This window comes from Melanotaenia boesemani, chromosome 22, assembly GCF_017639745.1.
Source record: "Melanotaenia boesemani isolate fMelBoe1 chromosome 22, fMelBoe1.pri, whole genome shotgun sequence".
NCBI lineage: Eukaryota > Metazoa > Chordata > Actinopteri > Atheriniformes > Melanotaeniidae > Melanotaenia > Melanotaenia boesemani.
Window position 1 is genome coordinate 20,864,521 of NC_055703.1, and position 23,637 is coordinate 20,888,157.

The 23,637-nt window shown below is 36.8% G+C and overlaps 1 protein-coding gene across 4 annotated transcripts; it reads left to right on the forward strand.

Annotated features, from left to right (window-relative positions):
* Positions 1–1,421: 1,421 nt before the first annotated feature.
* On the forward strand, positions 1,422–8,329 carry LOC121633222 (adenylate kinase 7-like). 4 transcript variants are annotated; one of them, XM_041975050.1, is made up of 18 exons: positions 1,422–1,651; positions 1,728–1,880; positions 2,962–3,076; positions 3,199–3,293; positions 3,379–3,489; positions 3,685–3,768; positions 3,885–3,973; positions 4,049–4,139; positions 4,287–4,364; positions 4,727–4,873; positions 5,141–5,269; positions 5,497–5,602; positions 5,919–6,047; positions 6,151–6,216; positions 6,294–6,491; positions 6,670–6,887; positions 6,994–7,152; positions 7,247–8,329. In XM_041975050.1, the coding sequence occupies exons 1-18, from the start codon at positions 1,568–1,570 to the stop codon at positions 7,277–7,279; spliced, it is 2,085 nt and encodes a 694-aa protein (XP_041830984.1). In that variant the 5' UTR covers positions 1,422–1,567; the 3' UTR covers positions 7,280–8,329. The 4 variants fall into 4 exon arrangements, with proteins under 4 accessions (XP_041830984.1, XP_041830985.1, XP_041830986.1 ...); XM_041975051.1 differs by having other exon boundaries at positions 6,997–7,152; XM_041975052.1 differs by lacking the exon at positions 4,727–4,873.
* The last annotated feature ends 15,308 nt before the right edge of the window (positions 8,330–23,637 follow it).

Below are 23,637 nucleotides of genomic sequence, written 5' to 3' on the forward strand. Positions count from 1 at the left end.
ACACACATAAAAAAAACCTTCCTTTTTTCAAAAACTGAAAATTACTACCTTCACTTAGAACAAATTTATTGGGATTTGGTGACCCATTCCTAATAAACTGAGAGTGCAGTTCCATGACATGAATGCTGATCTAGGATATTATAAAAACATGTTATATCAGATACATGAGTAATCTTCAGAATAGAAACTCTGCTTTTTTAGATTCTTTTATCAAATGACTATGACCTTTGAATTGTTGGCCAAAGTTAAAGGCAGACAACCCACTGGAGCTGCCACTCTAAAATGCCATATTATATAAATGTGAAACAATTCATTATAATTTTCCCAAGATCTCCAGAAAGCTACATTTATACCCCCCACCCCCAACCTAAATAATATTACAATAACCAACATTTACCACTTATATAACACTGATGTGCATTACCGTTGTTCATTACAAGTTGTTCTTAAGAGCAACTTGTCTAATGATAAGAGCTTATTATTACTAAACATGGAAATCTGTATTACTTCTTTGAATATGTGAAGGGGTGTGTTACACTGAGTGCTGAGATCTACGTAAAGCAGACACCATCAAGCAGAGCCAGCAGTTCTCAGATAAAGTCAGCTCTATAAATATACGTGATGCTACAAAAGTTTCCATGTTTGTGCACCATTGTCCTGCACCCAGGGGGGTCTATACTGAGTTACAACAAATCAACTGTGTGTATACAATGATCCTATAATCTTGTAGGTAATGAGAGGAAAAGGCAATTAAGATATTACTATATTAGTCATCATTTTTTTTCCACAAGCTGTGAAGACTTTGAACAATGCACTTTGAATACCTTGAACATGCACCTTATTATTTTAGTTACCTCTTTACCGCTACTTATTTATACAGTGTTTTTGTTCTATTGTTTCCTAGCATCTATGTGTTCTTATGATCTATCCATGTGTGTTTTTTAGGCTTGTGTTTATGTTTTTGTCTGTTTATATGTTGACAATGCACTTTGAGCTTCTTGCAACTGTTTTCCAATGTGTTTTTTATACTGCAAATGGCAAATAAACTGAACTGAACTTAACTGATATCCTTTATATTAGTTTGTATTGTCAAACATTAACAAGAGAATAATGATACGTAGGCTACGCGCTGCAACTTTCACAATGAGATTAAAAACTAGAGTACAATCCACTGTTCCAAAATACATACATTTTCTCCAGATTTCTATTTGCTAAATACTCTGAGTTGGTAATATCTGAACTAATATTTACAATACCTAATTACAGTTAAAGAAAATAAAAAGCTTAAATGCATGAGGTCTTGCATTTATCATTTCCGAAACATTTTTGGTTTCTAAACGAGGACGTACAAAAAGACGGATTACGTTGTTACGTTCTGTTAACTTTTTTCAGTTTACGTTTCATCACCTAGCAACCGCGTTGAGTCCACACCATAGCAATGGTGCGGACAACGAGGAAGATGTGTTTTTTTCCCATAAATGTTAATTGTTAATGTTGTAAAACTGAGTTTTGATTGTATATTCGGTCGTATATTTGACTGATCTACATTTTTTTTTTTTTTTTTCAAATGGCAGAAAAAAAGCAACAAAGTCGTCCCAAACGAATTTTTGTGAACGACGTCGATAGTTATTCTTCCAAGCACATCGCGAAGGTAACTAGGAAAACGTCTAATTTGTGGGGTTTGTCGGTCGTTATTGTGCAGTAACTTTTCTAACCTACCACAACAGTTGTTATCAAAATGTGAAGCTGGAAAGACTTCTGAGGATGAAGAAGCAGAGTTGGGCCCACTTCGAGGGGAACCTCCTTTCTACATCGTGGGAACTGTGTCTTCTTCCTTGTCCAATGATGGAAAGTTAGACTTTGTACGTGAACAGTACACGGTGAGTGAGGTGATTAAAATGAAAAATATTTTATTTATCACAGAGGCAAATTTCAATGTTGTGGTAGAGTTTTTTTATTATCATTATTATTATTATTATTATTATTATTATTATTATTATTATTATTAAGAAGAAGAAGAAGAAGAAAAAAAAGAACAAAAACAATAATAACTAATTAGAAAAAGATAGCCAGATAGCTAATCAAAGTATGAAACCAAGCATGGTCTCAACATGGGGTGGAAGAAGAGGTCCACGGCTTTTTGGTAGTTGCATGAAGGGGGTCCTCAAGGAAAATAAGTTGAGAACCACTGTTGTATATGTCTTCTGTGTTGAATTTCCAGTTTAGTCTGTAGTCTAGATTAACTTCAAGGTGTTTATATGCCTCCACCAACTCCACTTCTCACATGATGTAGACAGTGTTTTGTTTGCTCTTCTTCGTGAAGTCAATAGTCATCTCTTTTGTTTGTGTTCAAGATGAGATGATTGTTTCTGCACGATCTCACAAATTGACCAACCAGTTCTCTGTACTCAGCTTCTTGTCCATCACTGATACACCCTACAGCTGCAGAGTCATCAGAGTATTTCTGCAGATGACAGGACTCAGAGTTGCATTGGAGGTGTGAAGAGAAATTGTCCCTTGTGGTGCTCCAGTGTTGCTGATCACCATCTCAGATACACAACCTTTCAGTCTCACAAACTGTGGTCTGTTTGATAGTCATAAATCCAGGTGGTTGTGGAGGTATCCACATGGAATTTATGGAGCTTCTCGCATAATAAAGCAGGCTGAATTGTTTAAAAGCACTCGAGAAATCAAAGAACACGATCATTAAAGTGCTGCCTAAATTGTATCCTATATTGATCCTTGATAGGCTACCAGTCGATTCAGATGAGGCAGCATTCAGCATAGTTAATTTTAATAATTTTATTTAATAATAATTTAATTTAATACTTTTAAGTGAATTTGTTAATTTATTTCAAACCAATTATATTATAATAAAAAAAAAGTGGGACTTAAAAAGCTTTACCTTATGAATATGAATAAAAATGGTTTTCTGATAGGGTATACATTCTCCTTTGGTAGTTCCCATCCAGAGATGAGCTTTTTCAGTTACTGCTGGAGTGTGATGTGGTGGTGTACAACATCTCTGAAAGTTCTACACAACAGCAGGTTGAAGAAGCAGAATGGGCAATTACAGGTAAGGTCATGGGGCTAATTACTTGCCAGACGTATTCACTGACATCACTTACAATCCAGATATAGGGTAACGTAGAGGATAAATGTTGCCTGTGCATGTTTCCTCTGTCTTTTTACAAACAGCTCTTCATGCTGAGATGGCGAACTTCAAATCTCGTAAGATGTTTATCTTAGTCTCCACTGTGATGACCTGGGTCATGACCAAACTTCCACATCTGGTGAGACTTAAGAAAACTTAAGGCAAACCTGATCTTGTCAGGGTTCAGAAACCCAACCAGCATGTACACAACTTTTTCTTTTCAGGATGACATAGAACCTCTGATATCAGAAGAAGACTTCAGATACAAGATGCCTCACCCCAGCTTCAGAAACCACAACAAAGTGGAAAAACTTGTTCTAAAATTGGCCAGAGAGGTCAGTATTATTAATATTGTGAATAATACGCAAAATGTCCTACAAAATACAGTATATTCCAACTGAATAGTAGCAGTGGTTGTCATTCTTCCATTTATGTTGGGCTCAGGCCCAAATTAAATTATATTTGGGCATTAATTTGATAGGAGATGCTTGAAAATAACCGAATGGTCCTGTAAGTTTTAAATTTTTCAGAAAAAGTCCAAACTCAAATGTTACGTCATATCTTCTGGTATCCAGTATGGAATGGGAGAGAACCTCTTTCACTACTTTTTCAAGGTACACGTTAAGACATTAACACTTAAATAATCTTTGTAGGACTACATGTCTTTATCTATTGTATGTTGCAAGCATTGTTTATATCTGTACTGTATTTTATGTTTTGTATTTTTAAGGTTTCTTGGTTGATGCAGCTCCCAAAGGTCCCCATATTTGGACAGGGCACAAACCACATCCCCATGATTCATGTATATGACCTTGGAGGGTAAATTAGATATACTATACTTCCATATGTTCAGAGATTTATCAGTTCAGATCAGCTGACTGTGTTTCCTTACAGAGTGATTCAAAACATCATTGAACAGAGGCCAAAGTCAAAGTACATTCTTGCTACTGATGATTCCAAAAACACTTTGCAGACAATTGTGAAGGTAAACCCCTAAATATGAATTCAGCTTTTACGGTTGTGAGGAAAAATGTCTTTATCTGACTTGATGTTTCTAATCTTTCAACTGCAAATTGAAAAGTAATTAAAACATATTATAGTCATCATTATCATAAACATATTTTTTCTTTAGGTAATAAGTGACGTGTTGGGGCCAGAAAAGGTTCAGAAGTTTTCACTGCAAGATGCCATCACAATGAAGGCTTTCAAGGTACATATTTTAGCTTTTAAGACACATTGTGATTCAATGTTCATTTATAGATTATTTGTAATGCTTAGTCACTCATTTTCTCCAGAAAAAAATGATTGAATGAAGTTCTTACAATTCCTTCAGTGGGTATACGTAGCCAAACATTAGCCTTCATATGTTTGCCAGCCACAAACAAAACTTTTGCTTTCATGGTCACAAACATGATATTATCACTGCATGCATAAAACGCTTGAAATATGAGTACTTTGCTTTGAAGGAGTCAGCTACTTTTATGTCTGTTAATAATAAATGTATAATTTTGCTCTGTAGTGTTTTGTTGCATATTTTACAAATTTGTCAGTAAGTTTGCATCTCATTTTTAGCCAGAGGAACTGGACTGTCTAAGTATCAACCTCCAGCTGGATGCGTATATCGTGAAGGAGTTCAACATCAACTGGAAATCTAAAACTGGCATGGTTGAAAACATGGAGACAATTGTGCAGGAATACAAAGACACCAGACAGCTTCTTGTGAGTGTTCAAGTCCTTTAAATGTGTGATAGTTGAAAAAAAATGGTTTGTCTTTGCAGCAGAAAGACAACCCTGGCTCATTTGAAGATGTGCTTAAACATTACAAATAGGAAGATTTTAGGGCTAGTTTCATGGTTTTTCCTCATCTCTGTGTCTAGTTGGATCCGTGTCAGTGTACGCATGATAATTTTATCATCTGCACAAGTCTCATGTCTCTTGTGCATGTAGCATAAAATAAATGAAAATACTTCCTCCTTTACTCTTTAGCCAATTCGAATCTGCCTGGTTGGCCCTCCAGCTGTGGGAAAAACCACTGTTGCTGAGAAGCTCTGCCAGCATTACCAAATACACCACATCACCATCAAAGGGATCATTGAGGAGAAGATTACTCAACTGGTCAGGAACAGGTTTTGATAATAATTTTCTATTAAACTGATTTTCCTCTCATGGATGTCATGTAGTCGTAGTGCCCTCTTGTGGTTAGCTTTCTGTAAAATATCTGCTGAAAAGTAGCAGCTGCACTGAAAAGTTTCTTTTGGCACATGAAGTATGTAAGCACATATTTTGTATTCATTTATCTTTTTTCTCATTTTGTATTAATTTGTTCTTTCTACATGTTGCAGAACGGTCTGATAAGTGGAGCTGACCCTGAATGTGTCAACGAGGAGGCAGCAGCTGCTGCTCAGAAACAACTGGAAAGTATTAACAAAAGCTTGGAAATCAATCAAGGTTAGTCAAAAACACTACAGAAGTAGTTAAAAGTTTTCAGTGTATCAGGCTGATAACTATAAAAGACTTTAACTCTTACCTTTTTTTTACACACAGGCTTTTGTTTAGGAAGTTCATATGTTCATTTGAGTGTCTTATGCTGAGAAATGAAAAGTAAATATGTGAGTGAAGAGGTTTACTATTGGGAGGAGTTGGGGTCATAAAGTGTAAAATAATACCATCAGTGCTGGGATCTATTAGGAGCTCATGTGAAAGGCATTTTACTTAAACAGCTAAATTTAATGCACCTCTGTCCTTTTTTACTCTGTTTGACCAGGTCGACTCACTGAAGAGCAAGTTTTTGACATTTTGCAAAACAAACTATATTCAAAGCCATGTAGGAACCAAGGATTTGTTCTTGATGGTTTTCCTAAGACTTACTCACAAGCACAGATTCATTTCTTTGGTGAGTTGGAGTTGTTTATTTTGCTGTCAACATGCAACACAGTCCTTGTGATGTAGTGTATTTTTGTTTTTTGTTTGTTTGTTTTTGTTTGTTTTTTGCTCAGACATGGAAAGACAGGATTCAGATGTGATGCCCAACAAACCACAGTACAACAAGCTCATCACTCCAGGTTGTATTTTCCTCACAGATTCATCAGTAAAGTCAGAATTTGCTAACCTACATTTGTATTTCTCATGTGGGTTGCAGAGCATGTTTTTGCGCTTGATGCATCTGATGACTTCCTGATGAAGCGAGTACAAGGACTTCCAGAGAGCGTTGCTGTAAAAATGCGCTACACACAGGATGAATTTGTGCCTCGTCTATCCAGATATAGACAACTGAGTAATGCTGAGGAGACATTGTTGGACTTCTTTGATCAGCGTGAGATTCACCCAGAGCATATCGGTACAGTTTGAAAAGCCAGAATCACTAATTACAGAACACATTACCCTATAGTTAGTCTCTTGATATTTATAAAAGAGAAGCACCTTAAAGAAACCTTAAATAACATAACAGAATGATTATCATTTTCTCATTAGGTTTCACAGACTGTTACTCTGCATTGTGTCTTATTCATCTTCAGAGGTCAATGCAGATGATCCAGAGTACACAGATGTTATAAAGAAAATCATGGAAAGTGTGGGGGTCCCCAAAAATTATGGCTTAAGTCCTGAAAAGCAAAAAGAGGAAGACCAAAAGAGAGAAGACGAGAGGAAGCAGAAACTGACTGCAGAGACTGCCAAGAACAAACAAAGGAAAGAGGCTGCCCTAGCTGAGATGGTTGCTCAGTATGAGGAGTGGGTAAGTACATCCAGCGCAGGGGAAAGAAAGAAACTGTGCATTTATCTTTGTTTTAGAAAATATACAGAAATAAAATGCTAACACTCAGTTGAAATATATTCATTAGCAGAAGAATCTGTCAGAGGTAACCCGGCAGGAGTGCGAGTTGCTGGAAGCTTGCTCTCTTCCCCTGAGGAACTACCTGATGAAGTACATTATACCTTCACTCACTGAGGCCATGACAGAGTGCTGCAAGATCAAACCAGAGGATCCAGTGGACTTTGTGGTATTTACACCACACATTCTTTTCTATATAACACAGTAAACATCAACAAACTAATACATCACTTAATATTGTATGTTGTGCTTTGTTTTTGCAGGCTGAATATCTTTTACGAAGCAACCAAGAATAATTATCACTTTAGGAGGATGTGAGTCAACTCTCCTACTTAGTTTAACAAATAAAATCATATCTGTATTATTTGTATTTTTTCCTTGTCATGAAATCAGGTTTGCTGACTGAATAAGGAAAGTCAGTAATGCAAATGAATGGCAGGCACAAAACAAAAACTGTCTATCAGTCAGGAACATAGACTGGAACACCAACAGGACAATGTTACAGGGGATTTTGGTACATTTTTTAGGAGCGCCACCCACACATTTAGTTGTGTTGCTCATTCCACAGAAGCACGGTCCTTACGAGTTATACTTGGTTGTAAAGGTGACTGATCAGGCTTTACATCACTGTATAATACAACACCAGTTAGTATTATTAAAGGGGAGAAGTAGTCAATCCAACTGGCAGTGTAAACCATGCATAATTGACTGATTTCTTGCAGGTTTCCACTGGTTACAGCTCTACACTCTCCATCTGGTGAGTGACTCAGCTTAGACTGTGTTGCAGAGCCAACACTTACTGGAAGAATTAAGTTTCTAATGCTGCCAGTAAAGGATGCCTGAGTAGATGCTTTTCTAGTTTACCCTTTAAATGCTATGAGTTTCATGATGTGTATTTATTTATTGTATTTATTTATTCACTGAGTGCTGGCTGTACAAAAGGTTGCTCTTCAAGGATAATAAGGGTTACCTTATCTTAAACACTAGGTGGTGCAGTGAGTCTTTCTATAAACACCACAGAAAGGCTATGAGTGGCATTTATATTTTTTAAGCCAATGTTCGTGTTAAATATACTTAAAATAATGACTTCTCTTTGCTGTGTGAAATAATTACTATGGCTGTAGGAAGGCCTTTGTTCTGATATTGTTGTAAAATGTGTCATAAAGTAAAAATGCGTTGCTTAGTTGTGGTTATTTAAGACAGTCCGGTGTCTGGAGTGTCTTTTGTAGTTTGTTTGTGACTGAGGAACTGTCTGCAGGCTCCTTTGCAGTATATGGAAAATAATTCACAACATAATGGAAATAGCTGTAATTGTGCAGCAAGCTTTACCACAATAAATTTTAAAAGTAGAACAGCTTCGACTTTTATTTCATATTCTTCTAAACAGAGCATGCTATGTCTGTCTTATTTTGCACAATAATGAAAGATTAAATAAAACTATGTCTGTGAAAAGGGCTAATAAAATTACAAAACACCCACATTTCACCACAAACATTTGAAGTTATTTGTCTGGATTTAAACATTCCATGTGCAAAGTGTTCGGAATAACAAAGAACACCTGTGTGGGTGTGCAAAGCCTCTAAATTCACAGAGAAAACAAGCTAAGCCTTGAAAGGTATAAGCATTTAATGGTATTCTTCTCAGAACACCCCCAGATTGTGACCGGTATTCAATATTAAAGTGATGTAGAATACTTTGGAAAGCATCACACTGGTCACCACGTGCCACATTGTGTGACACTGATGAAGGGGCAAAATACCGGCAATGGAAGCATTTACCAATTAGCAGGAGTTGAAAAGGCCATTTCAAGCAGCCTCAATTAAAGGGCTGGCAATGATGCTCGCAAGCCAGAGCGGTGATGCAGAAATAAATTAGGACAGACTTTCCAAGCAGGGAGCAGGTCCAGCTCTGTCCCTGACATTTAATTTCATATTTATGGAGAAATGTGACACGGTGTCCTGCCAAACACCCACATTTCCTGTAACTCATGTCTCCTGTAAGTACTATGTATGTGGATGACTCCAGTCTGACAGTTTTTCTGCAGTCATATGATAGTATTGTTCTGCACATTAAGAATGGTTTCCCTGATGCACTGGTGCAGGTTTGAAGTAAAAAGGCACGTTTGATGCATTTTTGAAAGAACATTTTTTTGCAAATGAACCTTAGGATTTTTACAATATTATCTCACCCATTTGACCACCCAGTCAAAACAAATGCAGGGAATTTGTTGCAAATTATATTGTGTTTGTTTAGAAAATAGGAGTTATCACAGACTGACCAGCCACCTCTTGTAAGTAGAAACTTTTCACCTTTTGCCGGTAAAACAACCCTTTATCAGACTTAATACAGTAAACCTTCTGTTCTGCTACTTGCATTAAAATAAATACTTAATACTGCTACTGTTTACATTTTAATGTAGTTACTGTAAAGTAATTTACTTTTATCTTTGTTAGCTACTATAACCTAAACTTTATAGATTAAATATATCAATACAAAATAAAAGAAAGTATTAAATATTGTGTTTAATCTTAACTGATGGCTAATTATGACCTGCACATCACATTCACGTATGTCAGAATAATCACTGCAGGTATGAAGCTGGTATTGGAAAAACATGCCACACACTATGACAAAGACTATTTTAGTTTTAGGATGAATGAAAAAGAATGAATACGTTGGCTGGTATTTGCATGTTTGTGGACACATTGTAAAAGCACAGCCAAAAAGCTTACAAGGAAAATAAAGCAGGGCTTTCAAAATGGGTGATATTTTCCTTAATGGGTATGGTCTGAGAAGTTATTCTCATTGTAGATGAAATCTTTAATTTCCTGTTATTCTATAGCTTCCTGTTTAAATCTGTTGTGTCAATTAGCCACACACTTCACCCTGCAGCATCACAAGGCTGAAAAACATCACTTCATAACTATTTTTCCCAGCCTGGAGCATCACGTGACAGCTGTGTTTTGCTTTACGGCTCCATGTCACGTGCCTGCAACTGGATATCAACACACTGGCCATTTTGGACCCTCACCACGGCTGGTTCAGCAGAGAAACCCAAGAGGACATTATCAGAGGAAGTGAGAAAGAGAAGGAGAGAAAGTGACAGAGCAAAACTCAACATCAGGCTGAGCTGGAGGAAGATCAGAGCAGAGACAGGAGGCAAGATAGACGTGCCTTTGTTAAGGTGCAAAGTGCAAAAATCTGAAAAAGGTTCAGTAATGCCTATTTAAAAATAAATTTCACTAAAAAAAAAAAAAAAAACTATAAATATGATAAACAATCTTAATGGAGTAATAAAAAATAGTCCTTGAAGGACCTTCCCGTTAAATCATATTTTTTTCCAAGTGATCTTGAGAACACTTAGAAATATTCAGTAAAATCTCGTAACCAACACTTCCACACCAAGAACCATCTATCAGTTCAATTAATCTATCATCCACACTGCATATGTTAATGAAATTTATTAGTTTGTCTCAAAACAACCTGAGCAGCTCTTCTTTTATTTGATGAATAGAAAGAGTTCATGAATAAAATCTTCAAAAAAAAAAAAAAAGAAGATTCAGAGTAGGCCTCTAAAACCTATTACTGCCAACTTCCAGAGGTCACCATCTGGTCCAACACAGTGGCTGCTCGCCAGTGGAAAACCTTTCGTTCAGGCTGCCAAAAATGGTGAAATAGTAAGAACTTCCACCTGCATGAGCGGCGCAGAGGAAAGAAAGGACTCATTCTGGACGCAGGGCGTCTGCTCAGGCAGCTCAAACAGAAGATTTAAGGTGGAAATTAAGTCCTCTTTCCTGCACCCATTTGAATTGCATGTTTAATTTAAGTCATCTTTATATTAAGTACTTCTTTGAAGTTCCTTTAAACATCCCATCCTCAGTGACATGTTTGTGGATAATAGCTGTAGAAATAAAGTGTCATTGACAGGTAGACTAGGAAAACTGACTGAAATGACAATTTTCTGATTGAAAGATGACCACACCCCCTCCTGAAATATGTTGTCATCCTCTCCATAACACAGTCCATCATCCACCCACTTTAAATAAGAGACAGAGAAGATGTGTTCAAATGGAAAGTGAAACATTTTCACTCCAATCATGTAAAATAGTAAAAATATACACAGTGCCCAGTAGTCTGTCCACTGTGTGTATGCGTGTGTGAGTAAACTTGTATTACTCATGCTGAGGGGACATAAATCTGTTTAAATAGTCACTATAGTGACTTTCCACCCTTTGGGCACATAACACAAGTTTTCATCAAACATAAGTATGAAGACTTCAGGTTCAGCGTTATGTTATGAAACAAATGGGATTGCTGTATGTTTGTGTGGGAGAGTTAGTGTGAGGGCTGTGATGGCCTCAGCCATGTTGTTTTTATCTGCTAGGCTTCCAGTCACAACAACTCCTGCCACCCCTGTAGAAACACGCACACATGCACACACACTCACACATTGGAAATAGCCTACACTGCCTTGGTGGTGGTCACCCAAACATCTGCTGGTGGTTGAACATGTTAAAGGAAGACCACACACACATCTACACACCATAGCTCTAATTGGAAGAAGGGCAGTGAACCATCCTGGAGTTTGTCGTTACCAAAACACCCAGAATACCAAAGACACCACAATCCTGCTGTCTTCACCCTTTTTGGAATAGATTATTAAAACCATCCCAGTACCACATGCCAACTATACTGACCTCCCTTAAACCAGAGCTGCAAACACACACACACACACTTTTCAAGTCAGTGTTTAACAGAACTGTTTACTTTTGTTGGATAATTGAACTGACATGGCAACCTGGCCCATGACAGTGTGTGCATGTGCATACACGACATGCTTTACTGTGCATGCAAACCACTCACCCACCATGAGCCCCAAAGGTCAAAACTCATGTGTTTTAACCAGCGTGTCTGTGTGTTGTCAGTAACAAAAGAAATGTGGTTTGAATAGTTTCTTAAATTATGTTGTCGATAACCCATCAGATTAAAGATCTGGAGCCCAGCTGCTGTAACTATTACTGTAATACTTCATAAATTCCCCAGGAGACCACACCATGACATGGAACATCACAAATCCATTTGCTTTGATATCTTCCTTTGAATTTTTATTACTTTTAAGATCTATATAGAGACAGCAAAAGGTTTTCCTCACTAATAACCACTGAAAGCTCTAGTTGTGTCAGTTTATTTTCAGTAACCAAAGTAACTTTAGTAACCTATATCTAAAAGAAAAAACCGTTTTATGGCTTCTGTTTAAAGATTGCATGCCCATAATTAAATTAATATACAGTATCTCTGCAACCACAAGGTCTACAGAAATTGCATATTTAAAATTTTATTAACTTAACTTATCTATACCACAAGCAATTTTCAAATGCATTATTAGTTCATGTCAAACACTTTTTTCAATTTGATGTGAGTAGTGTTGGTGTCAAAGGGAATTACAGCACTTATAAAGAGTGGAAAGAAAAATTCCTTGACAAAAATCAAATAAAAGAATTATATATAAACATATACATTTATTATTTCTTGGAGCTGCCTTTAAGAGTAGAATTGAGAAAACTTTAAAAAACAAAAACTAAAGAAGTGAAAATGCTTACAAATTTGAACGGAAGTGACAAAATGCATTTGAACTGAAAGAAAGGTTTGATTTAACAAACACATTTTATTTTAATAGATATTTACAGCAAGTAAAGTCTGAAGAACGATAAAAGGGGTACATGGAGTGCTCAGCTTTCACTTTTACAGACTGCAGAGAACCAAGTTGTGCCTTTTCTTCATGAGTTTCTGCTAAAAGTTTAACTTTTAGAATTAAGATTAAATGCAATGAGCCCCAACAAGCATGTGATGCGTATAATTACCAACTGGGATATTTATACACTATGTGTCACACTATACATATTTATACTGTACACTTCTATATTTTGGAGTCACATGATTGCTGTATATTTAAGCTTGTTACATAACTTCATAAGATGTACGAACACCCGTGCAGAGTGTGCATTGCCTCATGCCTAGTAGCTGCTGGGATGTAGGACCCCGTCCCCGTGAGCCTGCGTTGGTAGAAGCGAATATATAGACAATGGATATATGGTGCAGAACTGAATCAGAAGAGATATCATTTGGAACGCATAACGCCTCAAATATTTGATGAAACAAATCTTAAAGCATACTATAACATAAATCATTTCTGCATTACTCATTAAATGTCTTTTATTTTGGGAGATACACAAGTTTTCATCTTCTTTTCATCTACTTTAGTGCTTTTCCCTCATTATCCCTGAACAAAGAGTGCATTTACTTAAAATAATGAGCAGTTCTTCCTGCTCCCTCTGATGAGCTGTTCACATGTAAACAGTTCATTCCCAAAGTGCATCATTCTCCTAAAAATAGCTGAGTTTGCTGCACAGACTATAACTCTCCTCATTTAGTGAATGATTTCTGTTTTTAAGTTTATGATCAAATGACAGACTTATTGAAAACAAGCAGCTAACACATTCCAGGTGATGCTGTGGGAAGTTCACTGAGATCGTTTCTCTTTGAACATGTGGACTCCTGCTGCTCAGCTTGGGAGACATTTGTATTTTTGCGTGTGTGTTCCTCTGCGTTACATGCTAATAACTACATGGATAATCACCAACAGAGTGAAGTGACCTCATTTAATTTTATTTGCTGTCAGATTAAAGGGTTAGAAACATATATAATTAATAAATATGGTTTTCTAAAAGACTTTGTGGTTAATTTTGCATCTTACTTGTGCATCTGTTGTTTCTGCAGTGCTTGAATGCTAGCAGCAGCAGGAAAAAATTACACAAAGCCATTTTAAAATAGAACTACAAGTAATGTGTGACTCCTGTTTTATCTTTTCTATTTTAATTGGTGGATTTATGTTCCACATGAGAGATTTCAGTGAATAGATAAAGAGTGTTCTCCTTTCTGCCAGCTCTCTTGCATCCCCAGTACAAATGGCACTCAAATTCTCATTTACTATATCTTCTTGGCTGCGAAGTAAAGCCTTTTCTGAGTCAGGCAGGGGCCAAAAACTGTGGCCAACATTTACTTTAAAGCTCTTGGAGCGTGAGTTTGAGTGGAGGAAGTGTCAGCAGTTTAACTCGTGACTTCTCCATGGAAAGCAGGCCCCCACGATCAGTCACAGAAACAAATATCTGAACGGTTTCCAAACGCTAATAGGAGCCAGCCAGGTCGACTCGGTGGAGGCGAGATTCCTGCGAGTCTGGAAGAGGAATGTTTGAAGAGGCTTTTTAACTAAAAGGATGTGATGCAGCACTGAAAGTTGCATACAGAAAATCCTCAATTTGGCTTTGCAGGAGATTTTCTTTTCATAATTCTTAATAAAAAGGGTCTGCTGGGCTAAAATACTCTGATAACCATCACTAAAATGTAAGGGATCTGACTGCATTAAGAGGATGATCTCGTGTCCATTTTCTGCTTATGTAAGTGTGTGTAAGAGACTGCATTATGTAGGTGGCTGACTGCGTGTGTGTTCATGTTTATTTGTTTCAGGCAATGGCAGTATAAACACCCCATGATTATCTATGATTACATGAAGACTGTTTGATTCCCACAAGCCCACAGTCATACAGCTGCTATCTTATTTACCATAGTCTCCTCCCCACAGAAATATTTATCTGTCAAGAAGTGGATTGCTTTTGATGAAATAACTCACATATTTCAATGTTACCAAAAATCCTAGACTAAAGAAACAGCCAGTTGTATTGTGTATTCTTTTGAAAAAAACAATAGGATTGCATCCAAAAGATCTCCATATGAGTCTATTTTTAAACATGGAGTGCAACCAATATTTAGTTTTTAGTTTAGTGTACTGTTTTGGTTATTTAGTTTTAAACTATATTAGTTTGAACAACTGCATGTTTATCCTGTTGTTATACATAATTCAGGCAGTGTACAAAATTTAATGTGGCAGGAATTTCTGTCAGCCCAAATCATATCCTTTTGTGGTTTTGATTCCTTAACCTAATTAAGTGGTTTCAGTGCATAAATCTACCCAAAGATGATTAAAAACTAATATTGAAAATGAGACATCTGATAGCAGTATCAGTAGTCCTTGGATTTAAATGGTCACAGACTGGCATTGTTGTTATTCAAGAAACATTTATCTAATGTTTTCCAGGTATGGACAAAACCTAAGGGGTAGTTTAGATTGGAGGCCTTGCTAAAAACAAACAAACAAACCAAAAAAAGACAGCAACTTTATCTTGTCATAACACATGATTTATGAAAAGATTGGATCCAAGTGCAGGATAAGTTGAGAGGCAGGAAGGACAAAATTAACATTTTATTATAGAAAAACCAAAACATTCTGCTAATGCCGGAGGAACAGAAAATTAGACTCAAAATTAAGATAAAACTAAAAGTATCTCATGACTGACTGGGAAGGGACCAAGACAAGACTAAAAACAACAAAAATGACAGGATTGAGAAACAATGAGCTTGTTTGCATGATCATAAAAAAAATGTTAATTATGAGTAATCAAATGATTGCAACAATTGGAGCTGATGTGATTACATATGATGCAGAAAATCATGATTGGGAAACCATGTTTTTCCTATCTGTTGTTGGACTTCCTTTGGAGTACATACATGCGTGCAGCAGCTGGAAGCTGGAGTATAAATGAAGTAAAAGATTTACATGTAGCCAGTTTGCAGGCTCGTTAGCTCCCACATTAGCCGCTAACGCTATGACTATGGACATCACCATGCTTAACAGAAACCGGATGTTTCGGAAATAACAGCAAATTATGTCACTCCATATGTTTGTACTTCGAAAAAAACACAATGATCTACTGGAAAATGTATTTTAACTATATGTAGATGTGTCACATCAGATTAATGCAATTATCTGATTACTCCCAGTTATTGGATTTTGATGGTAACGTACTCAATGAAAATAAACCGACCGCTGGTTTCCAAACAGCAAGTATGAAAGATTCCAGCTGATATCTGATAATGCATGTCAAATTATGCTGTTTACAGGATTACTTGAATAATGTGTTAACTTCAGAAATCAGATGATTATCAGATTTTTGGTGTGGATGTAAACAGGCTCAAAGATGTAGCTGAGAACAAAGAAAACCAGACAGATTATAAACTGAAAGATTGAGCTATTGTGGTGATCAGCAACTGAAAACCAGTTGTAGCAGGAAGGAAGTACAGCACAATACAGGGAGATAAATTCTATTAAATGAAACATAAAACAATCTAAGGCGCCCAAATGGTTGAGCAGCTGCCTCCTGTACAGAGGCTGAAGCTCCTCGAAGCAGCTGGTCTGTAGGAGTCAACTGAGATCCAGCTTCAGTTTATTATAAGCAGAGAAAAAGGAGGTAAAGATGTCTGACAGCAGAGCTAGTGTCTGAAAGCAACAGTATCCATTTGTAGTAGATGCTATTCTAAAGAGGAAGGGAAATGAAGAGAGGATTTTAAATCACAGCCCCTCCCAAAACTTTTGGATAAGGGTTAACCAAAGGTCTGTGTAAGGTCACATGATGTATTAATAAAAGTTAATAAAAAAAGAAAAAGAACAATGTTTTGGATAGGAAGTACTTTTCATGCCTTTAAGGTCATATCATATGCTAGCATGCTGTTGCTTCTCCTTGTTACACAGATATATCTCCTCATAATGCACAATAACACCTCTGATCTGCACCGCCTGGGTAAATCTGTTACAGATGTGGAAGACTGGATATACAGTGTAAGTATATACAGAGTTATGTTCTTGTCATTTGTGTTGAAAACCTACAAGTTCAGAATCATCATTATTTTGGAGTGTGTGACAAACATTTGGTATGTGGTAAAAAAAAACTCGTACACTCCTGGTTTTATCATTGGAACATTTACAAGATTTGCAATAACACTGCATATTGATTTTACTTTCACAGCTCTCTGTGTTTGGATGCTGTTTTTGTTTTAAAGATTTCTTCGTCGTTTGCTTTGCAGCATTTGATTACTGGATCCCTTTTGATTTTAATCCAGTATCTTAATCAGTTTACTGTGTGCAAAGCACCTTCTATTATTGTAATGCAACACCAGCTTCCTTAACTGGTGACAAATTTAGAAGAGACCTCCAATGGATACCGACATGTAGGTAATTTGTTTAAACTTTTTAATATGACCCATAATGGCATCCTGTATACTGGACATCAGTACTGGAACATCATGTTACAGCTGAGTTTTGCTTTACACACTGTGTTACATGCCATCAACACATTGGCCATTTCGAATGTGCACTGTGGCTGATTCAGGCTAATCTTTGCAGAGTTGGATTTGAGTCTTCATTATTTAAAATGCAGTTGCAAAATGTAAAGTATTTTGTGGGTAAAAACATGACGATGCTTATCCATAATGGCCAAGTTTAAAAATGTGTTTTTATTTAAGTAACCCAATCAAAGCTTTTTACTGTCACGGCTCATCCTCAAAACTGTAAGCCACTCAGAGCTTCTACAGACTGCGACCCGTTTAAACAAACAGAAAATACAATGAGAGAAAACCCACCAACCCACAACAAGACCACCACTATGTTGCTGCTAAATTACAATAATGATATCCAGAACCCAGAGCTTTTAGCAATTAGATTCAAATTAGCTGTTTGGCAAAGCTGAAGAACAAAATAGAAGCATAAACTTAGTTAATAAACAAAGGACTTAAAAAGGCAAATTAGGGGCTCAGATGATCAATTTCCACTTTAATTACAACATCTAAATGGCCCTCCCACAGATAAACAAAACACTCCTGTGGAATGTGATCCACTTTAAACCCCTCCTTACTTCCAAAGTTTTTGACCCAGTTATGAGATCTGCAAAAGTTTGTGGAGATATTTTCAAAAGAAAATTACTGGGTCCTAAATATTTTATCCTAAATTTAAGCATCTATTTTACGAGACATTCTAACTCACAATGTTACATTAATTTAGTTTAAAAGTAAACTGTAGGGTTACTTACTGAAATAATCTGACTTCAGAGTGTGTGCAGGACCACTCCGGTGGACCAGACATCTCGAGGAGTGGGTTAGGAGAGCTCCAGGCAAACAGGTGTGTGACAGGAAAATTGCAAGTCTGTATTTTCATGTGAGATTTTTGTGCATTTGTGTTAGTTTTTCCAAGAACAGTTCTCTATCATATCAACACTAGATGTTCACCCAGCATAATGGATATTCAGCCTGTGAAATCAGGCATACAGTAAGTAAGTCAAACAGCAGATGTCAAACAGTGAGGTGTCCCACCATTTTTAGCTCTGTGGTTCAGAATATGTCCAAGTACAAGTACATACCAACAGCAAAGATAAAGATAATGATTTTTTTTTTTTATCACAATTAGCAAATCACAAATAGTCACAAAAAATATTTAATTTAAAAACTAGCAGTACTATCACTTGTAAAAACAGCTGTAGCCTTGTTAGCATTTCTGTAAGCATTTTACATGTAAACTTAGTACAAAAAGTGAGGAAATATGTGTTTCGTTGATTACTTCTCCCCTTTAATATCAGTTGGTGTTGTATTATACATCACTAGAAAGCCCGAGCAAGCTATAAGGAATGAAAAAGTGCTTTATATATAAAGATTGATTGCTTGACTGATTTATCCTCCAGAATAACAATGCTCTCCACCACAGAGAGTACCTTCGGAATTTCAGAGTTGAGAGGATGAAATAATCTGCCGTGAGTTCAGACCTTAACCCAATTGAACACTTGTGGGATAAACAGCAAAATATTGCAGGGGATTATGGGATATTTTTGGGTACTGCTCACATGTTTAATTGTGATGCTCATTCCACAGAATCACCTCTTTAGTTACACCTTGCTGTAAAGGCGACTGATCATGCATACCAACAATGTATAGTACAACACCAATTGCTTTTATTAAACCAAACAATCTATTTTTACTTTTGCGCCAAGTTTATATGGAAGTGGTGCAAAGATGCAAAGTTGTCCCAGTTTGCGAGGAAAAAACTGACACTGACAAGTCTGGTGTTTCAACCAGTGGAAAAAGAAAGATTACTTTAACGATCATGATATTGCATAATCAAGCTTTACTGTCTACACTTAAGACTGTAAAGATTACATTAAACTGAATGGATGCTACTGCCCATAGCAGTTCTTATTCTCTACTAAAGTAGTTGAAAACCGTGAACCTGGTTTATCAAGTTCTGTCTTCAAAAATGTTGGAGGTTGTGGAAATCAGCATTGTCTGCATTAGTGACTTTTTAAAAACCTAAATCAGTTCCTACACTTGCCAAGATGCCATTGACACCTGAAGCTCTCCTAAAGTCTAAACAGGACACCAAAATAATCAGTCATGAAACAAGCAGCCTTTAAATTTATCTTTACATAATACTGATACACATGATACTCGTGTTACTGAGATAAAATCCTTAAAGAAACAAACATAGGGACTTGAGATTCTAACATCTTGTAATCTACAGTGTTCAAACATGATTAAACAATTAACAAATCTAATACCTTTTCCCAGCTCATTACTAGGGAGGAAAAAGAGTTCAAACTGCTGCTGGATTGATCAAACTTCTCATAGAGGCTTTTTGCACTGAGCAAATCTGCAGAGTTCCCAGCTTCCTACTTTTAGTCACAGCCAACAACAGCAATAATTTCTCCAGCTGAATGACTCAAGGGGGTCAAAAGGTCATAGCAGGCTTTATTTTTTCATGTCTTAAGTACCCTGCTTACATCTTTATAACTTGTATGCATCATCCCAGTGACAGAGGACCAAATTCAGATACTCTACACTTTCTTCCAAACTTGACTGAATGAAGAACCTCTTCACAGTGGAGAGAAGCTGGAAGTTTGTTACTGTGACAGACGTGACAGGAAGGTGAAACAGTGAAGCTCCGAAAACTGCTTAAATCATCTTCAGCTTTCTGGCGACCAGGTGTGTTAGAGAACATTTGAAGAAAACACAACTTTGGAAAGCTTTAGGTGCCATTTTACCACAACAGCTTCTATTTAATTACCTAATATCAGTTTATTTTCAGAGTTGCTGAGTCACTACTAACATCCCTTCTTTCACACATACACACTGAATTACCTGAGCAGGACTGAAGGGCCAAGTGTGTTTTCACAGCTGTGTATGTAATGAGCTCTTTGGGGGCCTGTCAAGTTAACGGTTAGCTAACGTCTCAAATTGTGCGGTGCACAGTCTGTGTTTATGTGATGGTGCTGGTTAGGTAACGTCTCCCTGTGTCACCTCCCACTTCTGGCAGGTTTCGTCTAAGCGACTGAAATCACACAACCTGAGCCAAAAAGCTGATTGAGATCATGAAACTTTACTCTGATGGTGTTTACTTTTTCCTGTGTGAAACAGTTCATCTTTAAACCTGAAATGGAAAAAGAGGAGAATGAGCATTATAAAGCTGTCTTATTAATGAGCGACATAAAGATTAAAAATGTCCATGGTTCAGTTGCCAGTAGTCCAGTCAGTTTAAATAAAATAATGTAAACGTGACCATCAAGGTTGAACATTTTCATCATACACCATTAGTTCGGGCTGACATGCATCACTCGAGAGGCTGTGAAAAGTAACATTCATCATCACAGTGACATCTTTCATAATGTTCTTTTTAATAACATGGAAATAGCCCAGTGTATTTCCTTAGGGCATAAAAAACAGTGACTAAAAAAAAAAAAAAAAAAAAGTTAGGAATTAGGTGGGGATTTTGTAATGCAAGGTGAGCATTTCATCTGATTTTTTTTTTCTTAGTTTCTCTCTCAGCAAGCTCTACAAGACAAGAGACATTTATTAAAGAAAGGACAGTTAAGTTCCAAAACACAAGCAATTAAACTGAGAGCTTCTTATTGATTTCATAAACTATTGAACAAGAAAGTTTACCATGAGAGGCTTCAACTTGTGTAAAACTCCAACCTTAAATGTCCACCAGAAAATTGTCTAATTGTGAACAGGAGGTGAAATTTCCCAGGGCCTTCAGGTGTATGAGACTGGGAGGTGGAGGGGTTTCAGAGCATGGCTCTGAAACACACACCCACACTGACAGGAATGAGGGAAAGAGAGAGAGGCCAAGAGAAGAGAACAGAAAGAGGACGATGGAGTCAGCAGGACTACGACATTGAGCTCCAAACTGTGACTGTCTAGTTGCATTTTGAGAATGTTTTAGACTTTGTGACTTAGAAATACGTCCCTGAAACACTGTTAAACTTATCAACCCCTGCGAAATGTTCCCTGGATGTTTTATTATCATTGTCAGAAACACCGACATAGTCATCGTGTAAAAAGCACAACGCAACTCTGGGAGAATGTTGGAGTTTTTAGTTACCTTTAAAGAACATTTTGCCATCTTACACAAGCTTGAGCAAACATTCTCTAAATGTTAATTTATAACTCTTGTCTTGAGAGAACCACAGGCTAATGTTAGTTGAACATTCTGAGTTTCCTCTTTTTAACATAACTCAGAGCATAATCCCTCCATGGTGCTCTTCCTGCAGTCTGATCATGCTGTAGATAAACAGATGTCATGAAGCCTGCGGATACAAGCCTGTTTGACAACTGTTTGAAAAGGAGGACAGCCAAATGTGTTCTGTTACAGTATATGGCACAAAAGTCCTCACAGTCATGTAGTTTACAGGTTAAAGAAGAACATTTGAAAAAAAAAAGTGCAGTAACAGTTATGATCACATTGTTTAAAAGTTGATTTAGTGTAGTTCAGTCATAACTTTGGAAAATCTTACATAAAATTCTGGACATTTCTGGAGTTTTTCAATGCATTTCAGTTGATCAATTTTATTTAGTGACAGTCAGGTCAGGTCAGGTCAAATGACATACGATAAACATGTTATTCATGTCCTATATATTACATGGTAGTTTGCAAGGGCTATGAATTAATCTAGATATAAATTAGGGACTGCATGAAGCAATATTACTGATACATACTGATGTGTTAATGTTCAGCAGATGTGAGGTTTGCCATGTTCACCATTCCTAGCATTAACACAAACAGCTGATGCTCATTAGAATGTCTTTAGTTTTGTAGGTTTCCTCAGCAGCATGTCATTTCACTGACAACTGAAAATTTACTCCTGCAAGAACTAGTTTGTACGATGAACTAAACCAGTAAAACTGGTCCAAGAGGAGCCGAGAAGTACAGAATAACTGAATTAAGCGAGACAGAAAGTCAAGGGATGAACAAAAACCCTGTGCAGAAGCTGTCTAAATGCAAAGTCCTCTACAATTAAATCTGAATTATAGTTAGAGACAAGATTGTTTATGATTTATAGACATGGAAAGTCAGTTAGTCATGTGAAAGTATGACATTTCATCACTGAGTCAGCAGAAAGCAGAGGTCCTGTGGGCACATTAGGCAACACCCCATTACTCCTCTACACCACATCACAACTAACCCCCTTCACAATCAATCAATTGTTAAGTTTTCACTTACACAGAGGTGTTACATCCCCTCATTAATGATATTTGCATGGGAGGGGGGATTTTAAAGCTATTTTCCTGTTGGGAGAGAAAAAAAATAATACATGAAGTTAAATGTATTGCTCTTGGCAAATTAAGCCTTGTCAGATGTTCAGGAGAGCACATCTGGAAGGTAGGATTTACGCTGGCTCTGTGTTCATCACACCATGCCTTCTCTCAGAGCTGCTGGAGATTTTCAGGTTTTAACTTTACTCATTGTTGCACTTTCAAAAGGTTATACAACCACCAGGTTAATCAGACTTTCTCAAACCTGACTGCATACACTGAAAGCAAGGAGGAACCTGCAGGTGTTTTCCTCCCAATGAGCATTTGTAAGTTTAGTCTTTTTCTCATTGCAGTATGTTTACTATAGTCTAGGACTGGAGATGCTGCACCACTATCTCACAGAAGAAAAACAATGATTTAGCTCCTTCAGAAAAACCAGAATCCTCATCTCAAGTATACCTAACAAGTTAGCATGTGGTACAAATGGTGAACTGAAATTTACAAGGGATTCCTGCCACTTTAAACAGGAATCAGCTCCCCTCCCCCTTTCCCTTCTTACTCAAGCAAACCTCATTTGATTGGGACTTTGGCTAAGACATAAAACCCTGCATGCTGCCATGCAAAGGAAAAGATACTTTAAAAAAAAGTAAATAAAAATATATTGGCCCAAGTCAGTCCTGTTGATCAGGAATATGGATTTAAAATATTAAGGCAAAATTAACCAGTTCAGGAACCCTAAAGTGGCTCTTGTGGCTGTTCATATAACATTTTATCCGACTAATATCACTCAATGCAACAATTTTGTTTGTACTTTGTAAATCATTCAAATTTATTATTCATGCCATTATACTTATCTTTAGCTTCATTTTTCTAATTTTTGTCTTAAATTCCTTAAAATAGCAACACAATTTTATTACACTTGGACAGAGCGTAATTTGTAATATTATTAGAAATATGTCAAATTAAATCAGTAAATTTTCACATTTAAGAAGGTGAATGATTAAATGTTTGTCACCTTGACATGTAAAATTAGACTGTAACTAAGACTGCAAAAGTGCCAAAGACTAATTTAGCCAGCATGAGACATGTGACTTAAGTTGACATGTATCAATAAAGATTTGGCCAAGATTCGCAGATATTTTTGTTTTATCTCTGCAACTGGCTGGGGCCTTCCTCTGCCACCTTCTGG